The sequence below is a fragment of the Chlorocebus sabaeus genome, chromosome 20 (assembly GCF_047675955.1).
Source record: "Chlorocebus sabaeus isolate Y175 chromosome 20, mChlSab1.0.hap1, whole genome shotgun sequence".
NCBI classification, from domain to species: Eukaryota; Metazoa; Chordata; class Mammalia; order Primates; family Cercopithecidae; genus Chlorocebus; species Chlorocebus sabaeus.
Window position 1 is genome coordinate 91,325,649 of NC_132923.1, and position 19,816 is coordinate 91,345,464.

At 49.1% G+C, this 19,816-nt stretch overlaps 1 protein-coding gene across 4 annotated transcripts; it reads right to left on the reverse strand.

Annotated features, from left to right (window-relative positions):
- Positions 1–594: 594 nt before the first annotated feature.
- Positions 595–19,130, reverse strand: AKR1A1 (aldo-keto reductase family 1 member A1). Of its 4 annotated transcripts, none has more exons than XM_037998907.2 (10): positions 18,997–19,130; positions 18,771–18,827; positions 8,706–8,795; positions 3,960–4,079; positions 3,635–3,786; positions 2,467–2,662; positions 1,960–2,159; positions 1,644–1,716; positions 1,414–1,500; positions 595–753 (listed from the first exon to the last, which is right to left on the reverse strand). In XM_037998907.2, the coding sequence occupies exons 3-10, from the start codon at positions 8,787–8,789 to the stop codon at positions 688–690; spliced, it is 978 nt and encodes a 325-aa protein (XP_037854835.1). In that variant the 5' UTR covers positions 8,790–8,795; positions 18,771–18,827; positions 18,997–19,130; the 3' UTR covers positions 595–687. The 4 variants fall into 4 exon arrangements, with proteins under 4 accessions (XP_037854835.1, XP_007977143.1, XP_037854843.1 ...); XM_007978952.3 differs by having other exon boundaries at positions 19,006–19,126; XM_037998915.2 differs by having other exon boundaries at positions 18,961–19,092.
- Positions 19,131–19,816: the final 686 nt, after the last annotated feature.

Genomic DNA, 19,816 nt, shown 5'->3' on the forward strand with positions numbered 1-19,816 from the left:
AAAACCTGTTTATCAGTGGCCTCTGGTGGCCACCAATAAAAAGATAGGGCCTTAGGGGCCAAGTGACAAGTGCATAAGATAGGGCCTTAGGGGCCAAGTCACAAGGTCTGGGCTGGACTCTGCCTCCTGCAGGTCACCTATGCACACTGACCATAGTGTCTGATGGAAAAAGTCCCTGTCCCCACCTTTTGTGATTTTGCAAGCTGGGATTCCCTAACTTCTGAATGTAAGTCGTTTGGACTCTTCATATTGCTAAACCTAGGCACTGATCAGGACAGGGGGATGGAAACTCAGGGCCCAGGTCCAGCACTGCCTTGAAACCAACAGGACAATCATTGCCCTGATTGCTCACTCCTGAGGCATTCTTGAAAAGACTCTAGGGAAGCATTGCAGTGCTTAAGATTTGCCAGTAGATGGCGCTACTTCCCAACGTGCCTAATGCAAGGATAAGGAATTAGCCTCTTCAGAGGTTCCTCCAGAACGAATATTTGGGCTTCAAGGGCAGGTCACATCCAGCAGCCCTAGGTCTGTCATCCCTGAGGGAAACAGCCTCCATCTCAGGCCTGACCAGGCAAATAAGACAAGCAAGCAATATGGATGCTCCAATGGCTTTATTAACTCCCTCTTTCCACTGTGGCAGGACTTCATTAGCTGGAGAGCTGGAAGGGAGGCCAAGAAGCTGTGGTCTCAGTACGGGTCATTAAAGGGGTACAGAGGATGCCCTGCATCTCTTGGGACTCTCTTCCCATCCACCTGGAAAGAGAGACAGACAGATTACTGCAACCGCAGGAGTTGCCATTCCAAAGACTCCAGGCATCTTCCCCAAATCTTCCTAAACAAACTAATCTGTGTACAACATTATATCAGATGGCAGTGGCCAGGATCCCCATCTCAGAGAACATCACAGTATCAACAGCATTCTAGCACCAAACCCATAGCCTGATATGTAGCTGCCCCTGCCCCTAAGAGTGTGCAGTCTCAACTGAGATCAAGAGGCCAGGAACCATTTATTTCCCTAAGCACAGCAGACTTCCCTCCCAACCCAACCCGTCAAGTGAGGTCAACAATGCCTTCTGGGCTCTCCTCATATCATTTACTGAGAATCTACTACATTGTCAGGAACTGGGCTCATTTTACACATAGGAAGCTGAAGCTTGGAGAACTTTAATAACTTGCTCTAGGTTACAAGATATCAAGAAGCAGCACTGAGACTCACAGGTTATATGCCTTATCCCTGAGCCATACTACTTCCCTGAGCTCAATAAAGAGAAATGAGAGCACTATGTCCAGCATAGCAATCCCACCCACAACATTGTGTCCCTCTCACAACCAGCAAGCCTGAGGTCACACCTGGGCCAGAATCCCACCCCAAATCTCACATTCGCCAAGTCTAGGGGGCTGATACATCCTCACCATAAGCATAGGCACAATATATCGCCAATTTTTGTTCAGGGCATTTAGCTGCTTCATCTCTTCTGGGCTAAAGGTGAAGTCAAACACCTGAGGATGGAGAGTGGGGTTCAGGAACAACAGCTTTGTGAGCAGAAGCTGGGGTTCCACAACACTGCCTTTTTGCCCAGGTAGAGTCAGGGCCAAGAAAATGTCCCAAAGAGCTAAAGAAGATAGAACCCATTACCAAGTACCTTGATGTTCTGAAGGATTCGAGAAGGAGTGATACTTTTGGGGATGCAGATCACTTTCCGCTGGACCTGCCACCTAAGTTGGGGGATTAGATAGATGAGGAAAAGGAGTCAGTATTCATAAGCATTATTTTGTTCTCCATGCAGCCTTCCCTAAGCTCCTAGAGCACCTGAGCCCTGCTGAAATGGGGAATATGCCTAGAGTGGCCTCCCTCCAGATCACAGGGCAAGATCCTCAGCCTCACTCAGACACTGAAACAAGAAATCCCTTAACCCTTGCCTCCCAACCCAGGGCCCTCTCCCTAAGACTGCCCCGTACCTGAGCAAGATCTGAGCTGGAGATCGGCCATACTTTTCAGCCAATGCCAGGACTACTGGTTCCTCCAGCAGGACAGGCTCATCAGGATCACGCCATGCACGATCAGAGGAGCCCAAAGGGCTATAAGCAGTTACCTCCAGGCCACGTGCTTGGCAGTGGGCAATTAGCTCGTCCTGAGCCAAGTATGGGTGGCATTCCACCTGAGCCAAAGAATAACACATCACCATGAAGTGGTCACACCCAGCTTGCTTGGCCATCCCAGACATGCATGTCTGGACCAACCCCCTATTGCTGACTCCCCAACTCCCCTTCAGCCTGTTTTTCTCACCATTTCCCATTGGCAATTTCATTCTCTCCCACTGCTTCAATGCCCACCTTTAGGCAGAGGACTTTTGCACCAACACTCTGACAACTTGCTAGCCATCTCCCTGAAGCAGATCCATTGTTTGCTCACTCATGCTCTTGAGCACACAACCCCTAAACCACTCATCTGCTTGCTGTCCTTACCTGCAAGACAGCTGGACGCACAGAGGCCACACTAAGTATGTCATCGATCTGCCGACTATTGAAGTTGGACAGGCCCAGTGCCCGCACCAGCCCCTTTGCCACCAGTGCCTCCAGAGCCTTCCAAGTCTCCTTATAGTGGGTGGAGTCGTAGCATATGGTCCCATCAGCATTCTTCGGGAAGGGGTTGTCTCCCCGCCTGAGTGAGAGACAGCCCCACCAAGTGTGGACACAAATGCCAGGCTTCTGCCCTACCTGACCATCCAGCCACTCTATGTCCCAAACTCCAATCCCAGAGAGGACAAAGGGCCAAGAATTTTTAAAAAGCCATGCTTTTTCTTTTTTCTTTCTTTTTTTTTTTTTTGAGACACAGTCTCACTCTGTCGCCCAGGCTGGAGTGCAGCAGCGCGATCTTGGCTCACTGCAAGCTCCGCCTCCCGGGTTTACGCCATTCTCCTGCCTCAGCCTCCTGAGTAGCTGGGACTACAAGCGCCTGCCACTACACCTGGCTAATTTTTTTGTATTTTTAGTAGAGACAGGGTTTCACTGTGTTAGCCAGGATGGTCTCGATCTCCTGACCTCATGATCTGCCCGCCTCGGCCTCCCAAAGTGCTGGGATTACAGGTGTGAGCCACCGTGCCCAGCTAAAAAAAGTCATGCTTTTTCATCCTTCCAGATCGTAACTCAGGTGTTAAGTTTACATGGAATGCCTATGCCCCCTCCTCTTCCTAGACCTAGATATCTCCTCTCCCCTAGGAAGTCTTTCTTAACTCATCCTCAGGGAGTTATCCGCCCTTCTTCCAGCACAGGGCACAGCACTAATGGTGGGCTCTTCTCACATCTTCTGCTGAGACGTACTTATTACTCTAACCCCAGATGCTCAACAGAAAAGTCAGCACCTTTTCTGAATGAATAAAGGGAGCAGGAGGGTTACAGGTGCACACCCTAGGGTAAATACCATGTGAGACTGCCTTCATTTTTCTAGAGTTAAACTCCTGTAGCTACAGCTAAGCTGCTGTAGCAGAAGAGGCTAAGATCCCAGGTCAGGCTCCTCAGCTTGCCATGCAAATGAGTGTTTGTATCCTGCTCTGCTGCTGTGACTTACAATAAGTTACTAACATCATCCTGCTAAACCCCCTGATTCCCCAGATGAGGCTCTGGCAAGGCTCACTCAAAGGCATAAGGCCAGTGCATCAGGTACAGGTCCAGATACTCCAGCTGGAGGTCAGCCAGAGTCTTCCGGAGGGCAGGCTCCACATCCTCGGGGTGGTGCTTGGTGTTCCACAGTTTGGATGTCACGAACAGCTCCTCCCGAGGCACCGCCTAGTACAGGGGGAAGGGCCTACAGTGAGAAGAGCCACAAACACCTGGTCTCACCCACGCTCAACTCTGGGAGAGGAACGGAAGGAAGCTGATGCCAGATTCCCTCCAGCTGGGCCCCAGCCCCAGCTTCTAAGTTCTCTCACCCCACCTCTCTTTACAACCCCAGTCCTTACCTTGCCTGGTCCCACGTCCTCCTTCAGGGCCTCCCCAATCTCAGGCTCATTGCCGTAGATAGCAGCACAATCAATGTGGCGGTAGCCTACACTAAGGGCATACTTAACAGCTGCTTTTACCTGCCAGGTGAGAGAAGCAGAGGTTTCAGCTCTATTGGTTTCAGCCTTCTACTGTCGCCACCCCAAGGTCAATGCTGGGGGAGGGGCAGTCAGAAATATAGCAGGCACATCTATGCAGTGGAGGTGAAAAGATGGAAGATGAACTGGGCGCGGTGGCTCATGCCTGTACTGTAATCCCAGTACTTTGGGAGGCTGAGGTGGGCAGATCACCTGAGGTCAGGAGTTCGAGACCAGCCTGTCCAGCTGGAGGTCAGCCTGGCCAACAAGGTGAAACCCCATCTCTACTAAAAATACAAAATTAGCCGGGTGTGGTGGCAGGTGCCTGTAATCCTAGCTATCAGGAGGCTGAGGCAGGAGAATCACTTGAACCCAGGAGGCAGAGGTTGCAGTGAGCTGAGATTGTGCCATTGCACTTCAGCCTTGGCAGCAAGAGCGAAACTCCGTTGCAAAAAAAAAAAAAAAAAAAAAAAAAAAGATGGAAGATAGTTTCAGTCTAAGGGACCAGAAGCCTCTTCAGAGGCTCCAAACCCTTTGCTCTGCTCCCACCCCAACCAGTCTCTAAGATGCCTTCCTACCCAAGCCATCTCAGCAAGGTCTAGCAAAAACTAACAATATTTTTCCGGCATCTACCATAAAGAGGGCTTTAGTAAGTATTTTTTCAGGCTGAGCATGGTGGCTCATTCCTGTAATCCTAGGACTTTGGGAGGCAGACATGGGAGGATTGCTTGAGGGCAGGAGTTCGAGACTAGCCTAGTCAACATAGCGAGAACCCCCCCCCCCTCTTAAAAAAAAAAAAAATTAAGGCCAGGCGTGGTGGCTCACTTTGGGAAGCCGAGGCAGATGGATCACCTGAGGTCAGGGGTTCAAGACCAGCCTGGCCAACATGGTGAAACTCCGTCTCTACTAAAAATACAAAAATTAGCTGTGCATGATGGCACATGCCTGTAGTCCCAGCTACTCAAGAGGCTGAGATAGAAGAATCGCTTGAACTCAGGAGAAGGAGGCTGCAGTGAGCTGAGATCATGCCACTGCACTCCATCCTGGGTGAGACAGAGTGAGACTACATCTCAAAAAAACACACACAAAAAAAAACCAAAAAAAATTAAAAACAATTTTTTTTTAAAAATAAAGGCCAGGCATGGTGGCTCACATCTGTAATCCCAGCACTTTGGGAGGCCGAGGCGGGCGGATCACCTGAGGTCGGGAGTTTCAGATCAGCCTAACCAACATGGAGAAACCCCGTCTCTACTAAAAATACAAAATTAGCTGGGCATGGTGGTATGTGCCTATAATCCCAGGTACTTGGGAGGCTGAGGCAAGAAAATCGCTTGAACCCGGGAAGTGGAGGTTGCAGTGAGCCAAGATGGTGCCATTGTACGCCAGCCTGGGCAACAAGAGTGAAACTCCGTCTCAAAAAAAAAAAAAAAAATTGGCTGGGCGCAGTGGCTCACGCCTGTAATCCCAGCAATTTGGGAGGCCAAGGCGGGCAGATCACAAGGTCAGGAGATCGAGACCATCCTGGCTAACATGGTGAAACCCTGTCTCTACTAAAAATACAAAAAATTAGCTGGGCATTGTGGCGGGCACCTGTAGTCCCAGCTACTCGGGAGACTGAGGCAGGAGAATGGCGTGAACCAGGAGGCGGAGCTTACAGTGAGGCAAGATCGCGCCACTGCACTCCAGCCTGAGCGACAGAGCAAGACTCCATCTCAAAAATAAATTAAATAAATAAAATTTTAAAAATTAAAAAAATAATAAAATTTTTTTTTTCAATCAGAAGACAGATGGATAAATAGACAGAAAAAAGAAGTATAGACCATAGAAACAAGTTCCAGGTTCTAAGGAGCTAGTTAGAGAAACATAAGAAAAAATTCCTAGGCCAACAACATACAGGAAGTCATGTAGACAGACTCTGGGAGCTCTGAGAGCACAGGCCAGCAAAAGAGGTTAGAAGGGGGAAAAGATAAAGGAAGGCAGATAAGTGGGCTGAAAGCTGGACCCAGAACCCCCTAATGAGAGAGAAGAAAACAGGCATCAGGTAGAAGGATGGGTTAGTTAATTTTGCTAAAATCCAGACTGGAAACATGGCATCAGCAGCAGAACCAAGGGTACCCAGCCTTAGACACAAAGCACCTAAAGCTCTTGTTGTGGGTGTCTGGCATAATATTCAAGATCCCCAGCTGGGTGCAGACGTACTTCCCTTAACATCTGACCCCTGCTGTTCCATGCCCCGACTTGGCCTTGGCTGTGGCCCCCACCCCCTGCCTTGACCTAGCTCATGGACTTGTCCGAGGCTGTGACAAGTGCCTGCCTGAAGCACAGGGACCCTGGCTCCAAGCTCCTAAGCAGCTATAGGAAAGAAAGCAAAAGGGAAAAAAGACACAGGTCATCCAAGCACACCACAAATATCAGTTTAAGTTCCAGATAGAAGAATCTGTTCTCTCTGCTGGGACTTCTCTCAAACGTAATCTCCAAACTTGTCTTCACTCTGACTCCAGATTTCCAAGGAAGAAGGAAGAAGCGCTGGGGAAATGCCCCATTCCAGGCAGGAGCCAAATCTCATAGCTATGTCCACCCTAAGAGAGCAGGTCTACACTCCCAGACTCCCCTCAGCTGGGAGGGTCCACACCAGGGGTCAATCATCAACTTTAATAGTCCTTGAGTTAAGAACTACATTTACATTTTTAAGTGGTTATGTATTTATTTTATTATTATTTTTCTTGGGACGGAGTTTTGCTCTTGTTACCCAGGCTGGAGTGCAATGGCACGATCTTGGCTCACTGCAACCTCTGCCTCCCGGATTCAAGCGATTCTCTTGCCTCAGACTCCTGAGTAGCTGGGATTACAGGCATGCACCACCACGCCTGGCTAATTTTATATTTTTAGTAGACAGGGTTTCTCTGTGTTGGTCAGGCTGGTCTCAAACTCCCGACCTCAGGTGATCTGCCTGTGTCAGCCTTCCAAAGTGCTGGGATTACAGGCATGAGCCACTGCACCCAGCTTAAGTGGTTACTTATTAAAAGGTCACATGAGTATATAATCACCTCCATCTGTAACTTGTCCAATATAATCTAATTGTTTTTTAATTTTGTTTTCCTTAATTTTTGTTCCCCTAGACGGCGTCTTGCTTTGTTGCCTAGGCTGGAGTACAGTGGCATAATTGTGGCTCACTGCAACCTCTGCCTCCCAGGTTCAAGCAATTCTCCTGCCTCAGCCTCCCAAGTAGCTGGGATTACAGGCGTGTGCCACCATGCCCGGCTAATTTTTGTATTTTTAGTAGAGACGGGGTTTCACCATATTTGCCAAGCTGGCCTCGAACTCCTGACCTGTGATCTACCTGCCTTGGCCTCCCAAAGTGCTGGGATTACAGGCGTGAGCCACAGTGTCCGGCCTACTTTTTTTTTTATTTTTTAAGATGGCCTCGCTCTGTCCAGGCTGGAGTGCAGTGGTGTGATCATAGGTCACTGCAGCCTTGGCTTCCAGGGCTCCAGCAATCCCCCTAACTCAGCCTCTCGAGTAGTTGGGACCACAGGCACATTCTAATTTTCTAAATTTTTTGTAGAAATGGGGTCTCACTGTATTGCCCAGTCTGGTCTCAAATTCCTGGGCTCAAGCACTCTTCCTGCCTCGGCCTCCCCCAGTGCTGGGATTACAGGTATGAGCCACCACACTTGGCCCCATCTTGTTCTTTAAAAAAAAGTTTGTGACTGGGTGAGGTGGCTCACACCTGTAATCCCAGCACTTGGGGAGGCCAAGGCAGGTGGATCACCTGAGGTCAGGAGTTCGAGAGCAGCCTTGCCAATATGGTAAAACCCTGTCTCTACTAAAAATAAAAAAATTAACCAGGTGTGGTGGCTCGTGCCTGTAGTCCCAGTTACTTAGGAGGCTGAGACACGAGAATCACTTGAACCCATGAGGTGGAGGTTGCAGTGAGCCAAGATCACGCTACTGTTCTCCAGCCTGGGGAACAGAGTGAGACTCAGTCTCAAAAACAAAAAGTTTGCTGGACCTGTATGTTAGTGTGTGCCTGTGGTCCCAGCTACTCAGGAGGCTGAGGTGGGAGGGTCACTTTTGAGCCCAGGAGGTCAAGGCTGCCATAAGCCAAGATCGTGCCACTGCACTCCAGCCTGGGCAACACAGCGAGACTCTGTCTCAAGTAAAAAAAAAAAAAAAAAAGCTTGCTGACCTTTGGTCTATACAATCCACCTAGTTGTTCTTCAAACCTTGACATCTTCTATGTGCCTAATTCTGGACTGAGCAGTAGGGAGAGGCTAAGCCCTCAAAGAACCCAGTGTGGGAGAGGAGACATGATCACAGCACAGGGTGATAACTGCCATATTAGGGGTCATAGCGTAGGGATGGGCACAGAGGGGCCGCATGTCTGCCACAGCACTCAGTGCAGATCCAGTTAGAGAAACATGTCCTTCCTATGCCCCTGGCGCTGCTGGGTCCCTCAGCCCACTCTCTGAGTCAGCCGGGGAAGCCCAGGGTATATAACTGGTCTCTTCATCTCTTCCCACTGCTCTCCAGGCTCATCCCCACTGGAAGGGGAGTATGGGGATGGGGCTGCTAGGAAAATGCAGGCAGAGGCTCAACAAGTTTTTCTTTTCTTCCCCCATCCCTCACCTGACCAGGCTCACTCTTCCAGGTACCCAGACCAATCAGAGGCATCTTCTGCCCAGTGTGCAGGAGAACACAGGAAGCCGCCATTGCCCCCTGAAACACAGATGGGAAGAGAATGGTGTTGGGGTTAGTGCTGTTGTTCAGGTCTCAGATATCCACTGTCAAGAATACTGCAAAACGGCTGGGCACAGTGGCTCATGCCTGTAATCCCAGCACACTGGGAGGTCGAGGCGGATAGATCACCTGAGGTCAAGAGTTCAAGGCCAGGCACAGTGGCTCACGCCTGTAATCCCAGCACTTTGGGAGGCCGAGGTGGGTGGATCATGAGGCCAGGAGATTGAGACCATCCTGGCTAACACGGTGAAACACTGTCTCTACTACAAATACAAAAAAATCAGCCGGGTGTGGTGGCAGGCACCTGTAGTCCCAGATACTCTGGAGGCTGAGGCAGGAGAATGGTGTGAACCTGGGAGGTGGAGCTTGCAGTGAGCCGAGATCGGGCCACTGCACTCTAGCCTGGGCGACAGAGCAAGACTCTGTCCCAAAAAAAAAAAAAAAAAAAAAAAAAAAAGGGTTCAAGACCAGCTGGGCCAACATGGTGAAACCCCATCTCTACTAAAAATACAAAAATTATCTGGGCATGGTGGCACACACCTGCAGTCCCAGCTACTCGCGGGGCTGAGGCACAAGAATCACTTGAACCTGGGAGGGGGAGGTTGCAGTGAGCAGAGATCATGCCACTGCACTCTATAAAGTATGGGCCAGGAAGGGGTGGGGAAGAGGGGACAGAGGTGGAACACAAACACGTGGTTATATATGTACCTGTGAGCAAAGGCAGTGGAGACAGGGTGCCCAAAACCAACCATGGCCAGTAGCTCCTGAACAAATACTAACCAGACCACCAGCTTGGATGCCCTTTTCTGTGGCAGGCTAAAGATATCTATTAAAGAACTGCAATATCTAAAAACAAAAACAGGGTGGCCACACAGAAGCACCCAGTCTTGACTAAATAAGGTCTCAAGCCAGTGTAAGGCAGGCAAAGGCCATTATGAGAGAAAGAGGCCAGGTAACTGAATAGGCCCAGGAAGGGACCCACTTCTCTGGCAATGAAATTAATGTTCCCAGGAGGTTGTCAGAACTACAGATTCTCGGCCGGGCACGGCAGCTCACACCTGTAATCCCAGCACTTTGGGAGGCCAAGGCGGGTGGATCATGAGGTCAGGAGATCAAGACCATCCTGGCTAACTCAGTGAAAGCCCGTCTCTACTAAAAATAAAAAAAATCAGCCGGGCGTGGTGGCGGGCGCCTGTAGTCCCAGCTACTCGGGAGGCTGAGGCAGGAGAATCACTTGAACCCAGGAGGCGGAGGTTGCAGTGAGCTGAGATCACGCCACTGCACTCCAGCCTGGGCAACAGAGTGAGACTTTATCTCAGAAAAAAACAAAAAAAGAACTACAGAGATTCTATTCTCTAAGTACCTTTCACAGAGGTCTGGTCAGCCATGCTGGTAGGCCTGAGTGGGCTCCTACAAGGGAAGTAAAGGGAGTCCTAAAAAAGGAACTCTTTTTTAGACTCAGGGTCTGGTTCTGTCTCCTAGGTTGGAGAACGGTGGTATGATTATGGTTCACTGCAGCCTTGAACTCCTAAGCTCAAGTGATATTCCTGCCTCAGCCTTCCAAGTAGCTGGGACTACAGGCCTGTGCCAGCACACCTGGATGTTTTTAAACTTTTTTAGAGATGGGGTTTGGCTAGGTTGCCCAGGCTGGTCTTGAACTTCTGGCCTCAAGCTATCCACCCACTTCAGCACCCTGAGTTGCCAGGATTACAGGTATGAGCCACCATATCCAGATCTTTAATTTTTTAGTTGAGAAAATAGGCTCAAAGAAGTGAAGTTAGACTGGGTACTGTGGCTCACGCCTGTAATACGAGCACATAGGGAGGCCAAGGCAGGCAGATCACTTGAGGTCAGAAGTTAGAGACCAGCCTGGCCAACATGGTGAAACCCCATTTCTACCAAAAAATACAAAAATTATCTAGGCGTGGTGGCATACGCCTGTAGTCCCAGCTACTCTGGAGGCTGAGGCGGGAGAATCGTTTGAACCTGGAAGATGGAGGTTGCAGTGAGCCAAGACTGCGCCACTGCACTCCAGCTTGGATGACAGAGCCAGATTCCATCTCAAAAAGAATTTTTTTTTTTTTTTTAATTTTTTTTTTTTTGAGACAGAGTCTCGCTCTGTCGCCCAGGCTGGAGTGCAGTGGCGCAATCTCGGCTCACTGCAAGCTCCGCCTCCCAGGTTCACGCCATTCTCCTGCCTCAGCCTCCCGAGTAGCTGGGACTACAGGCGCCCGCCACTGTGCCCGGCTAATTTTTTTCTATTTTTTAGTAGAGACGGGGTTTCACCATGGTCTCGATCTCCTGACCTTGTGATCCGCCCGCCTCGGCCTCCCAAAGTGCTGGGATTACAAGCGTGAGCCACCGCGCCCGGCCAAAAAAAAGAATTTTAAAAAGTGAAGTTATTTGCTTCAAATCAACAGCTAAGAAGTGGCAAAACCGGCTGGGCACAGTGGCTCATGCCTGCAATCCCAGCACTTTGGGAGGCCGAGGTAGGTGAATCACAAGGTCAAGAGATCGAGACCAGCCTGGCCAACGTGGTGAAACCCCGTCTCTACTAAAAACACAAAAATTAGCTGGGTGTGGTGGCAGGTGCCTATAATCCCAGCTACTTAGGAGCCTGAGGCAGGAGAATCACTTGAACCCAGGAGGCGGAGGTTGCAGTGAGCTGAGATCGTGTCACTGCACTCCAGCCTGGGTAACGGAGGGAGACTCCATCTCAAAAAAAAAAAAAAGAAGAAGTGGCAAAACCAAGGATCTAAGGAGGAGCTAATGGAAAAAAGGCAAATAAACACAGACCTATAAAAAGATACTCACGGTAGATACATGTGTGATGTGCTACAGAAAAGGGAAAGGACAAAGAAATATTGACACTGATTCATAAGAATTCCCAAGAGTCAAGGGGAAGAACTCTTACCAGGAAGGGGAAACTATACACATGACTTCAGTGCAGCAGAAAAATAACTAATTACAGATACAAGTAAATTTCCAACCAAAGATAATTGGAGCCTCCTCCTCTGGAAAGCTATGAAAATAAGAAGTCACCAAATGGCCCAACAATACTCATTTTATCAGTAAATTGAATGTTCCAACTCTTGTGCAAAACCCAAGAGAAAAACATGTTTAAATATTTAAACTGCCTTCCTTCAGTTTATGGTCTTGTAATGGGAATAGGTGATATCAATACACTGTGATAAGAGCATTGATCAAATTCTGCACAAGAGCTGCACAAGGGTGGCAAGAAAAGAGTAACCTTGCTAGGATGGCTTCTTGGAGGCCATCTCTTCCTGAGTCAAGTCCTAAAGAATAACTGAACAGGAGTTAGCCAAGTGAAAGAAAAGGAGAGAGAACGTTCACACCAAGAGCCAATGAGGTAGATATAACCTTTTCCCTTGATCTCATCGGTACCATGAATATCACTCTTGGGACTGACTTAATTGCTAACAATATCTTTATAAATATAATCTTAGTTTCCAGGTTCTAAAAGGATGTAGGATAGAGCAAGTAATAAGACAAGCTGTGGCCGGGAGTGGTGGCTCATGCCTGTAATCCCAGCACTCTGGGAGGCTGAGGCGGACGGATCACCTGAGCTCAGGGGTTCGAGACTAGCCTGACCAACATGGTGAAACCCCGTCTCTATTAAAAATACAAAAATTAGCCGGGTGTGATGGCATGTGCCTGTAGTCCCAGCTACTCAGGAGGCTGAGACAGGAGGAATCGCTTGAACTCGGGAGGTACAGGTTGCAGTGAGCTGAGATGGCGCCACTATACTCCAGCTTAGACAACAGAGCAAGACTCCAGCTCAAAAAAAAAAAAAAAAAAAAAAATTAGCTGTGCATGGTGGCGCATGCCTGTAACCTCAGCTACTTGGGAGGCTGAGACATGAGAACTGCCTGAACCCAGGAGGCGGAGGTTGCAGTGAGCCGATGTAGCGCCACTGCACTCCAGTCTGGGCAACAGAGTGAGATCCTGTCTCAAATAATAATAATAATAATAAGACAAGTTGAGGCCAGGTACAGTGGCTCACGTCTGTAATCCCAGCACTTTGGGAGGCCAATGCAGGCGGATCACTTGAGGTCAGGAGTTCGAGACCAGCCTGGCCAACATGGCGAAACCCCCTCTCTACTAAAAATACAAAAATTAGCTGGGCATGGTGGTGTGTGCCTGTAATCCCAGCTACTCGAGCAACTGAGGCAGGAGAATCACTTGAACCTAGGAGGCAGAGGTTGCAGTGAACTGAGATCATGCCACTGCACTCCAGCCTGGGCCACAGAGTGAGACTCTATCTCAAAAAAAAAAAAAAAGAAAAAAAAAAGACAAGTCGTGAGTAAAGCCAATACACCAACACTGTCTTTCCTAATACTTCTGATCCAGGAAGAATTTTATATCTAGTTTAAGTTGATTTTGGAAACCACTCTTTTCTGCTAAAACAAAATCAAAACTGTTCAATCTGAGCATCAGACCACAAACTACCAGGGCAATGCTCTTTATAATCAAACTTTTCAAGGACACAAATTTCTAACGGATCAAGTAAGCAAGTCTGGACCTGACAAGAGGAACCTGGTGGCCTGCTGCCACCGGGGTCTAAGGCAGGTTTCCTGGGCTTACTGCCCAATGACCTGTTGGCCTCTTGCAGATTACCCAACACACATGAGAAGGCTCTGAAATTACAACTGGGGTGAAAGCTTGAACACCACCCTGGCTTAAGGGGAAAAGGAAGAAGAAACTTGAATCTTGCTTCTCCCTTTCTTTCGCTGGTGAAACTGAACACCAAAAGGGCTGAGGCTTGGAGGACAGGGATGAAAGAGGCAGGAGATGTGCAAAGAACAAGAGCTCCCTAGGGAAGAATGAAGGTGCCACATAGATGTTCTTCTCTAAGACAGAAAATCATCCTCAGTCAGCTCCTGACTTCCTCATCTTCTGCTTGATACACTGCTTTCCAGCCTAGCCGTGCATTAACAGATTCCAGACTCCGGGCTTGTCAGGAACTGCCTATCTGGACCTTTGGCAGCATTCAGAAACCTTCATGTTATCTTTTTTATTATTATTATTTTTTTGAGACGGAGTTTCACTCTTGTCACCCAGGCTGGAGTACAATGGCGCGATCTCGGCTCACTGCAACCTCCACTTCCTGGGTTCAAGCGATTCTCCTGCCTTAGCCTCCTGAGAAGCTGGGATTACAGGCATGTGCTACCACACCCAGCTAATTTTTGTATTATTAGTAGAGACAGGGTTTCACCATATTGGCCAGGCTGGTCTTGAACTCCTGATCTCAGGTGATCCACCAGCCTCAGCTTTTCAAAGTGCTGGGATTACAGGTGTGAGCCACTGTGCCCAGCCTATCTTTTATTTTATTTATTTTGTTTGAGACAGAGTTTCATTCTTGTTGCCCAGGCTGGAGAGCAATGACGCAATCTTGGCTCACCACAACCTCCACCTCCCAGGTTCAAGCAATTCTCCTGCCTCAGCCTCCCGAGTAGCTGGGACTACAGGTGCCCGCCACCACGCTTGGCTAATTTTTGTATTTTTAGTAGAGTCAGGGTTTCACTATATTGGCCAGGCTGGTCTCAAACTCCTGACCTTGTAATCCACCTGCCTTAGCCTCCCAAAGATTGCAGGCGTGAGCCACTGCACCCGGCTTTTTTTTTTTTCTTTAAGATGGAGTCTTGCTCTGTCACCCAGGCTGGAGTACAGTGGCATGATCTTGGCTCACTGCAACCTCTACTTCCCAGGTTCAAGTGATTCTCTTGCCTCAGACTCCAGAGTAGCTGGGATTACAGGCACCCACCACCACACCCAGTTAATTTTTTGTATTTTTAGTAAAGACGGGGTTTCACCATGTTGGGTAAACTGGTCTCAAACTCCTGACCTCAAGCAATCCACCCACCTTGGCCCAACGTACTGGGATTATAGGCATGACCTGCCGTGCCCAGTCAGAAACCCTCATGTTATCTTTTTTTTTTTTTTTTGAGATGGAGTCTTGCTCTGTCGCCTGGGCTGGAGTGCAGTGGCGCGATCTCAGCTCACTGCAAGCTCCGCCTCCCGGGTTCACGCCATTCTCCTGCCTCAGCCTCCCGAGTAGCTGGGACTACAGGCACCCGCCACCTTGCCCAGCTAGTTTTTTGTATTTTTTAGTAGAGATGGGGTTTCACCGTGTTAGCCAGGATGGTCTCGTGATCCGCCCGTCTCAGCCTCCCAAAGTGCTGGAATTACAGGCTTGAGCCACCGCGCCCGGCCCCTCATGTTATCTTGAAGTATGAAAGGGAGATGTGTGGGTTGAGTGGGGAGGGGGGTATTATCAGGACTCAGGTTTTATTATTTCCAATTCAGTGCATAGGTTCCTTCCCCCTGTTGAATTCTTTCTTTCTCAAAGGGCTCTACAGTTGCTGCTTGGAGGCAGGGAACTAGAAGACACAGAAAAAAAAGGAAACAATATCTACATGAGTGTTTCCTGGCTGCATGGGCCTTTCCTCTGCCTCCCACAAATGCTGGTGTGGGAGTAGTTGGTGAGGAGAGTATTTTCTCCTGTACTTTTCTTTTTGAGACAGGGTCTCACTCTGTTGCCCAGGCTGGAGTGCAGTGGCCCATTCATGACTCACTGCAGCCTCGAACTCCTGGACTGGAGCAATCCCAAGTAGCTGGGACTACAGGCACATGTCACCACACCCAGCTTATTTATTTACTTATTCATTAAAACAGAGTCTTACTCTAATGTCCAGGCTGGAGGGCAGTGTGTGATCTCAGCTCACTGCAACCTCCACCTCCCAGGCTCAAACTATCTTCTCCATTCAGCCTCCCAGGTAGCTGGGACTAGAAGCATGGGCCACCGTGTCCAGCTTAGTTTTTGTATTTTTCGTAGAGACAGGGTTTCTCCACGTTGCCCAGGCTGGTCTCAAACTCCTGGGCTCAAGTGATCCTTCTGCCTCAGGCTCCCAAAGTGCCGGGATTATAAGTGTGAGCCACCAGGCCTGGCCTTATTTTTCTTTTGTAGAGATAGGGTCTCACTATGCTGCCCTCTCAAACTTCTGGCCTCAAGTGACCCTTCCACCTTGACCTCCTAAAGTGCTGGGATTACAGGTGTGGCTTTCTCTTATACTTTTTTTTTTTTTTTTTTTGAGACGAAGTCTTGCTCTGTCACCCAGGCTGGAGTGCAGTGACGCGATCTCGGCTCACTGCAAGCTCCACCTCCCAGGTTCATGCCATTCTCCTGCCTCAGCCTCCTGAGTAGCTGGGACTACAGGCGCCCACCACCATGCCCAGCTAATGTTTTTGTATTTTTTAGTAGAGACAGTGTTTCACCGTGTTAGCCAGGATGGTCTCGATCTCCTGACCTCGTGATCCGCCCGCCTCGGCCTCCCAAAGTGTTGGGATTACAGGCGTGAGCCACCGCACCTGGCCTCTTCTATACTTCTAAAAAAGCCAGCTTGGAAAATCACCTTACATGTGTAATGTTGGCCAGATTTTGTCAGTTTAGCTGGGTTTTAAATCTTGTTAATACTTATAGATACAGAAAAAGAGAATGCTCTAATATGTAACCTAAGACTGCAATAATACTTCCTGTACTTCTTGATGTATGTGAAAAGAATTTTAAAATATATACTCCTAAATCTTTCTCTAGTCCATCCATATCTACCTCCACTGCCACTGCCCCATCTCTGACCACCATTACTCTTTTTTTTTTTTTTTTGAGACAGAGTCTTGCTCTGTCACCAGGCTGGAGTACAGTAGTGTGATCTCAGCTCACTACAACCTTCGCCTCCCAGGTTCAACTGATTCTCCTGCCTCAGCCTCCCCAGTAGTTGGGACTACAGGTGCATGCCACCACACCCAGGTAATTTTTGTATCTTTAGTACAGACGGGGTTTCACCATGTTGGCCAGGATGGTCTCCATCTCTTGACTTCGTGATCTGCCTGCCTCAGCCTCCCAAAGTGCTGGTATTACAGGCATGAGCCACCGCGCCCCGCCTCTTTAAATTTTTTTTTGAGACAGAGTCTCACTCTGTTGCCCAGGCTGGAGTGCAGTGGCATGATCTCGCCTCACTGCAACCTCAGCCTCCCGGGTTCAAGTGATTCTCCTCCCTCAGCCTCCCGAGTAGCTGTGATTACAGGTGTGTGCTACCACACCCAGCTACTTTATGTATTTTTAGTAGAGACAGGGTTTTGCCATGTTGGCCAGGCTGGTCTCGAACTCCTGACCTCAGGTGATCCTCCTGCCTCGGCCTCCCAAAGTGCTGGGATTACAGGCGTGAGCCACTGTGCCCAGCTGACCATCACTCTTTACTTAAACCACAGATCTCGGCTTCCAATGTGGTCCCTCTTCCCACAGTCCATCACCAGATCCAACCATGTGACTCCTAGTCTCAAACCCTTCCAGCAGTTCTTCCCTATATTCAGGATAAAGTCCAGGCTACTCAAAACCTGGCTCCTATCTTCCTCATTTCACCACCTCCTCATGTCAGACTGTATTCCAGACTTTGAACACTCAACAGGGTGACACTACTTACCTGACTTTAGGTGTCTGCACACTTTCCTTCCCCAAACCCTATCTTTGCTTGGCTAACTGCTGCTCATCCTTCAGCTAGCACTTTACATTTCTGGCTCCTTTCCAGGTACAGTGGCTCATACATGTAATCTCGGCACCTGGGCAGGCTGAGACGGGAGGATCACTTGAAACCTGGGCAACAAAGGGAGACACTGTCTCTACAAAAATTTGTTTTTTTCTTTCCGAGTGTGCTTGCTAGGGAGAATTTTTTTTTTTTTTTAAAGATTAACTGGGCACAGTGGCGTGCACTTTATAGTCCAAAGGCTGAGGTGGCAGGATCACTTGAGCCCACAAATTTGAGGCTGCACTGAGCAAGGATTTCACCACTACACTCCAGCCTGGGCAACAGAGTGAGAGACCCCCATCCATCTCTAAAAAAATAAATAAATAAATAAATGGATGGCTACTTCCATGTACTAATAGCATGTGCACATCACTACATTTTTCTTTCTGTTTATATATAAATTTCCCCCACAAACCTGGCTACTTCTTGAGGTCTGAGCCTGTCATCTGCTTGAACCCCTCACTCCTAGAGTACCTGTCCCATACATACATACATACAATGTACACATTACACACACACACACCACACACAAACACACACCACACACACACTCACACACACACGGCTTATGGAGGAGAGATCTTGACAGGTTGAGTTTGGCCAGCTGGAAGGACATTTGAGGAATTCGCTGCCTCTGTCACCGTCTTCCTTTAGTTCTTGGAAAATCTGGAAAGAATCCCCTTGAAGAATATCAAAGCACTTTACTATACTCGGCAAAAAATCCCAGTGGACCAGATAGAATCATACTGAGATTGCTTCTGTATCAAAGATAAGGAAACAGATTTTGGAAAAGTAACAGGCCTGCAGCCCTGAGTATGAACCATCTGAAGGGGAAGAGTTAATTAACAGTAGCCTCATCCAGTGAAGGTTCAGATCTGTGTCTCACTTTAATAGAGTTCTGGGGCAACAGAATAACATGTTGGACTTTCCCAGACTCGAGGCAGGCGTCTAAGTAAGAGAATTATCCCCACTTCCCTCCACTTCCGAGAACCATTCCTGCACCTGCGTAAGAAAGCCCGAGCAGCTGGAAAAAGCACGTAGGTGAGCAAACAAAAAGATGGCAATTAAAACTTACAGATCACCTAGTATGCGCTGTGCGCCTTCAAAGCTTTATCTCAATTCTTGCTACAGTTCTAATGTAGGACCACATTTTATTGCTGAGGAAACTTAGGTTCAGAGAAACTGGGAAGTTAGCAAGATCATACAGAGAAAAGAAGAGCTCAAATCCGAAACCAAGTCTCGTCCCCTCCAGTGCCCTGCGCTCTTCGCTCAACCCGGGGGGCTGACATTCAGTAGTAAAGGATCGAGGCCATATCCTCTGGGAGAAAGGCCAGCAGCAAGAGAAACTCACCTTGGCACAAGCACAGAGCGTGAACACAGTAGTGTGGCCTGGGCTCAGTTCTGCACCCTGCCAAAGATCCAACAGTCCTTAGCTTAAGTCTGGCGGTGAGGAGGAAGCTCCACCCGGAGGGAGGGGCAGGGGCCGGGCATAAAGGATCACGCGCAGGGTGGACCTCCTTCCCCGCCTCCCAAGGAAGGACCTGAAGGGGATGGAAACCAGAGCTGGGAGGTAGTACCGTCTCCACCTCTGGATCCTCGAGGTCGACCTGGCCGGAACTTGGTCACTCACTCCGCAGAGCGAGTTTGGAGAAGTCCTAGGCACAATGAGGCAGGTGGCGCTGGCCACGTGGGCGGTCCAGGGGGCGGGGCCAGCCGCGCCTCTTACTGGCCCACATTGCACTGCGCGCCTGGGCGCCGCCGCTGGCGCTTTTCCGGGGGAAGTAAGGTCCCAGATGCTACGTTGCAGGTTCTTCTGGTGTCGGCCCTCCGGATTCACAATGCCATCCCTGGCTCCATACTCCCCCTCAAGTTAGGTTGGCTGGATTCCTAAAGTTTACCAAAGTTGGCCGCGTTACATTTAGTTCAAGCAAACTGAGGCCCAGAGAGCAGCTGCAACACCGAGGTTGGCCAGAATACAGAAGACCTCGGGTCTGCAGATCCAGGCGCTGGAAAGTGCCTGGTCCCTCTGTCTGGACCATGGACCCGTGCAGCATGTTATGTGCCAGGCACTGTGCGTAACACTTAATGAACATGGTTTTATTGAATCTTCAGGATAATCCTGGAAAAGGAATATTCTTTTTTTTTTTTTTTTTTTGAGACGGATTCTCGCTCTGTCGACCAGGCTGGAGTGCAGTGGCGCGATCTCGGCTGGCTGCAACCTCCGCCTCCCTGGTTCAAGCAATTCTGTGCCTCAGCCTCCCAAGTAGCTGGGATTACAGGCGCCCGATACCACGCCTGGCTAAGCTTTTTGCATTTTTAGTAGAGACGGGGTTTCACCATCTTGGTCAGGCTGGTCTTGAACTCCTGACCTCGTGATCCACCCGCCCTGGCCTCCCA

Bases quoted from the DNA above. Each gene is read 5' to 3' on its own strand.
- AKR1A1 (XM_037998907.2), bottom strand. From the start codon at position 8,789: ATGGCGGCTTCCTGTGTTCTCCTGCACACTGGGCAGAAGATGCCTCTG. The intron at 2,160-2,466 runs GTAAGGACAGCA...TCTTTGGCTCAG, and splicing joins TGCGTCCAGCTGTCTTGCAG to GTGGAATGCCACCCATACTT. The intron at 1,717-1,959 runs GTACGGGGCAGT...CCCCCAACTTAG, and splicing joins CCAGCTCAGATCTTGCTCAG to GTGGCAGGTCCAGCGGAAAG.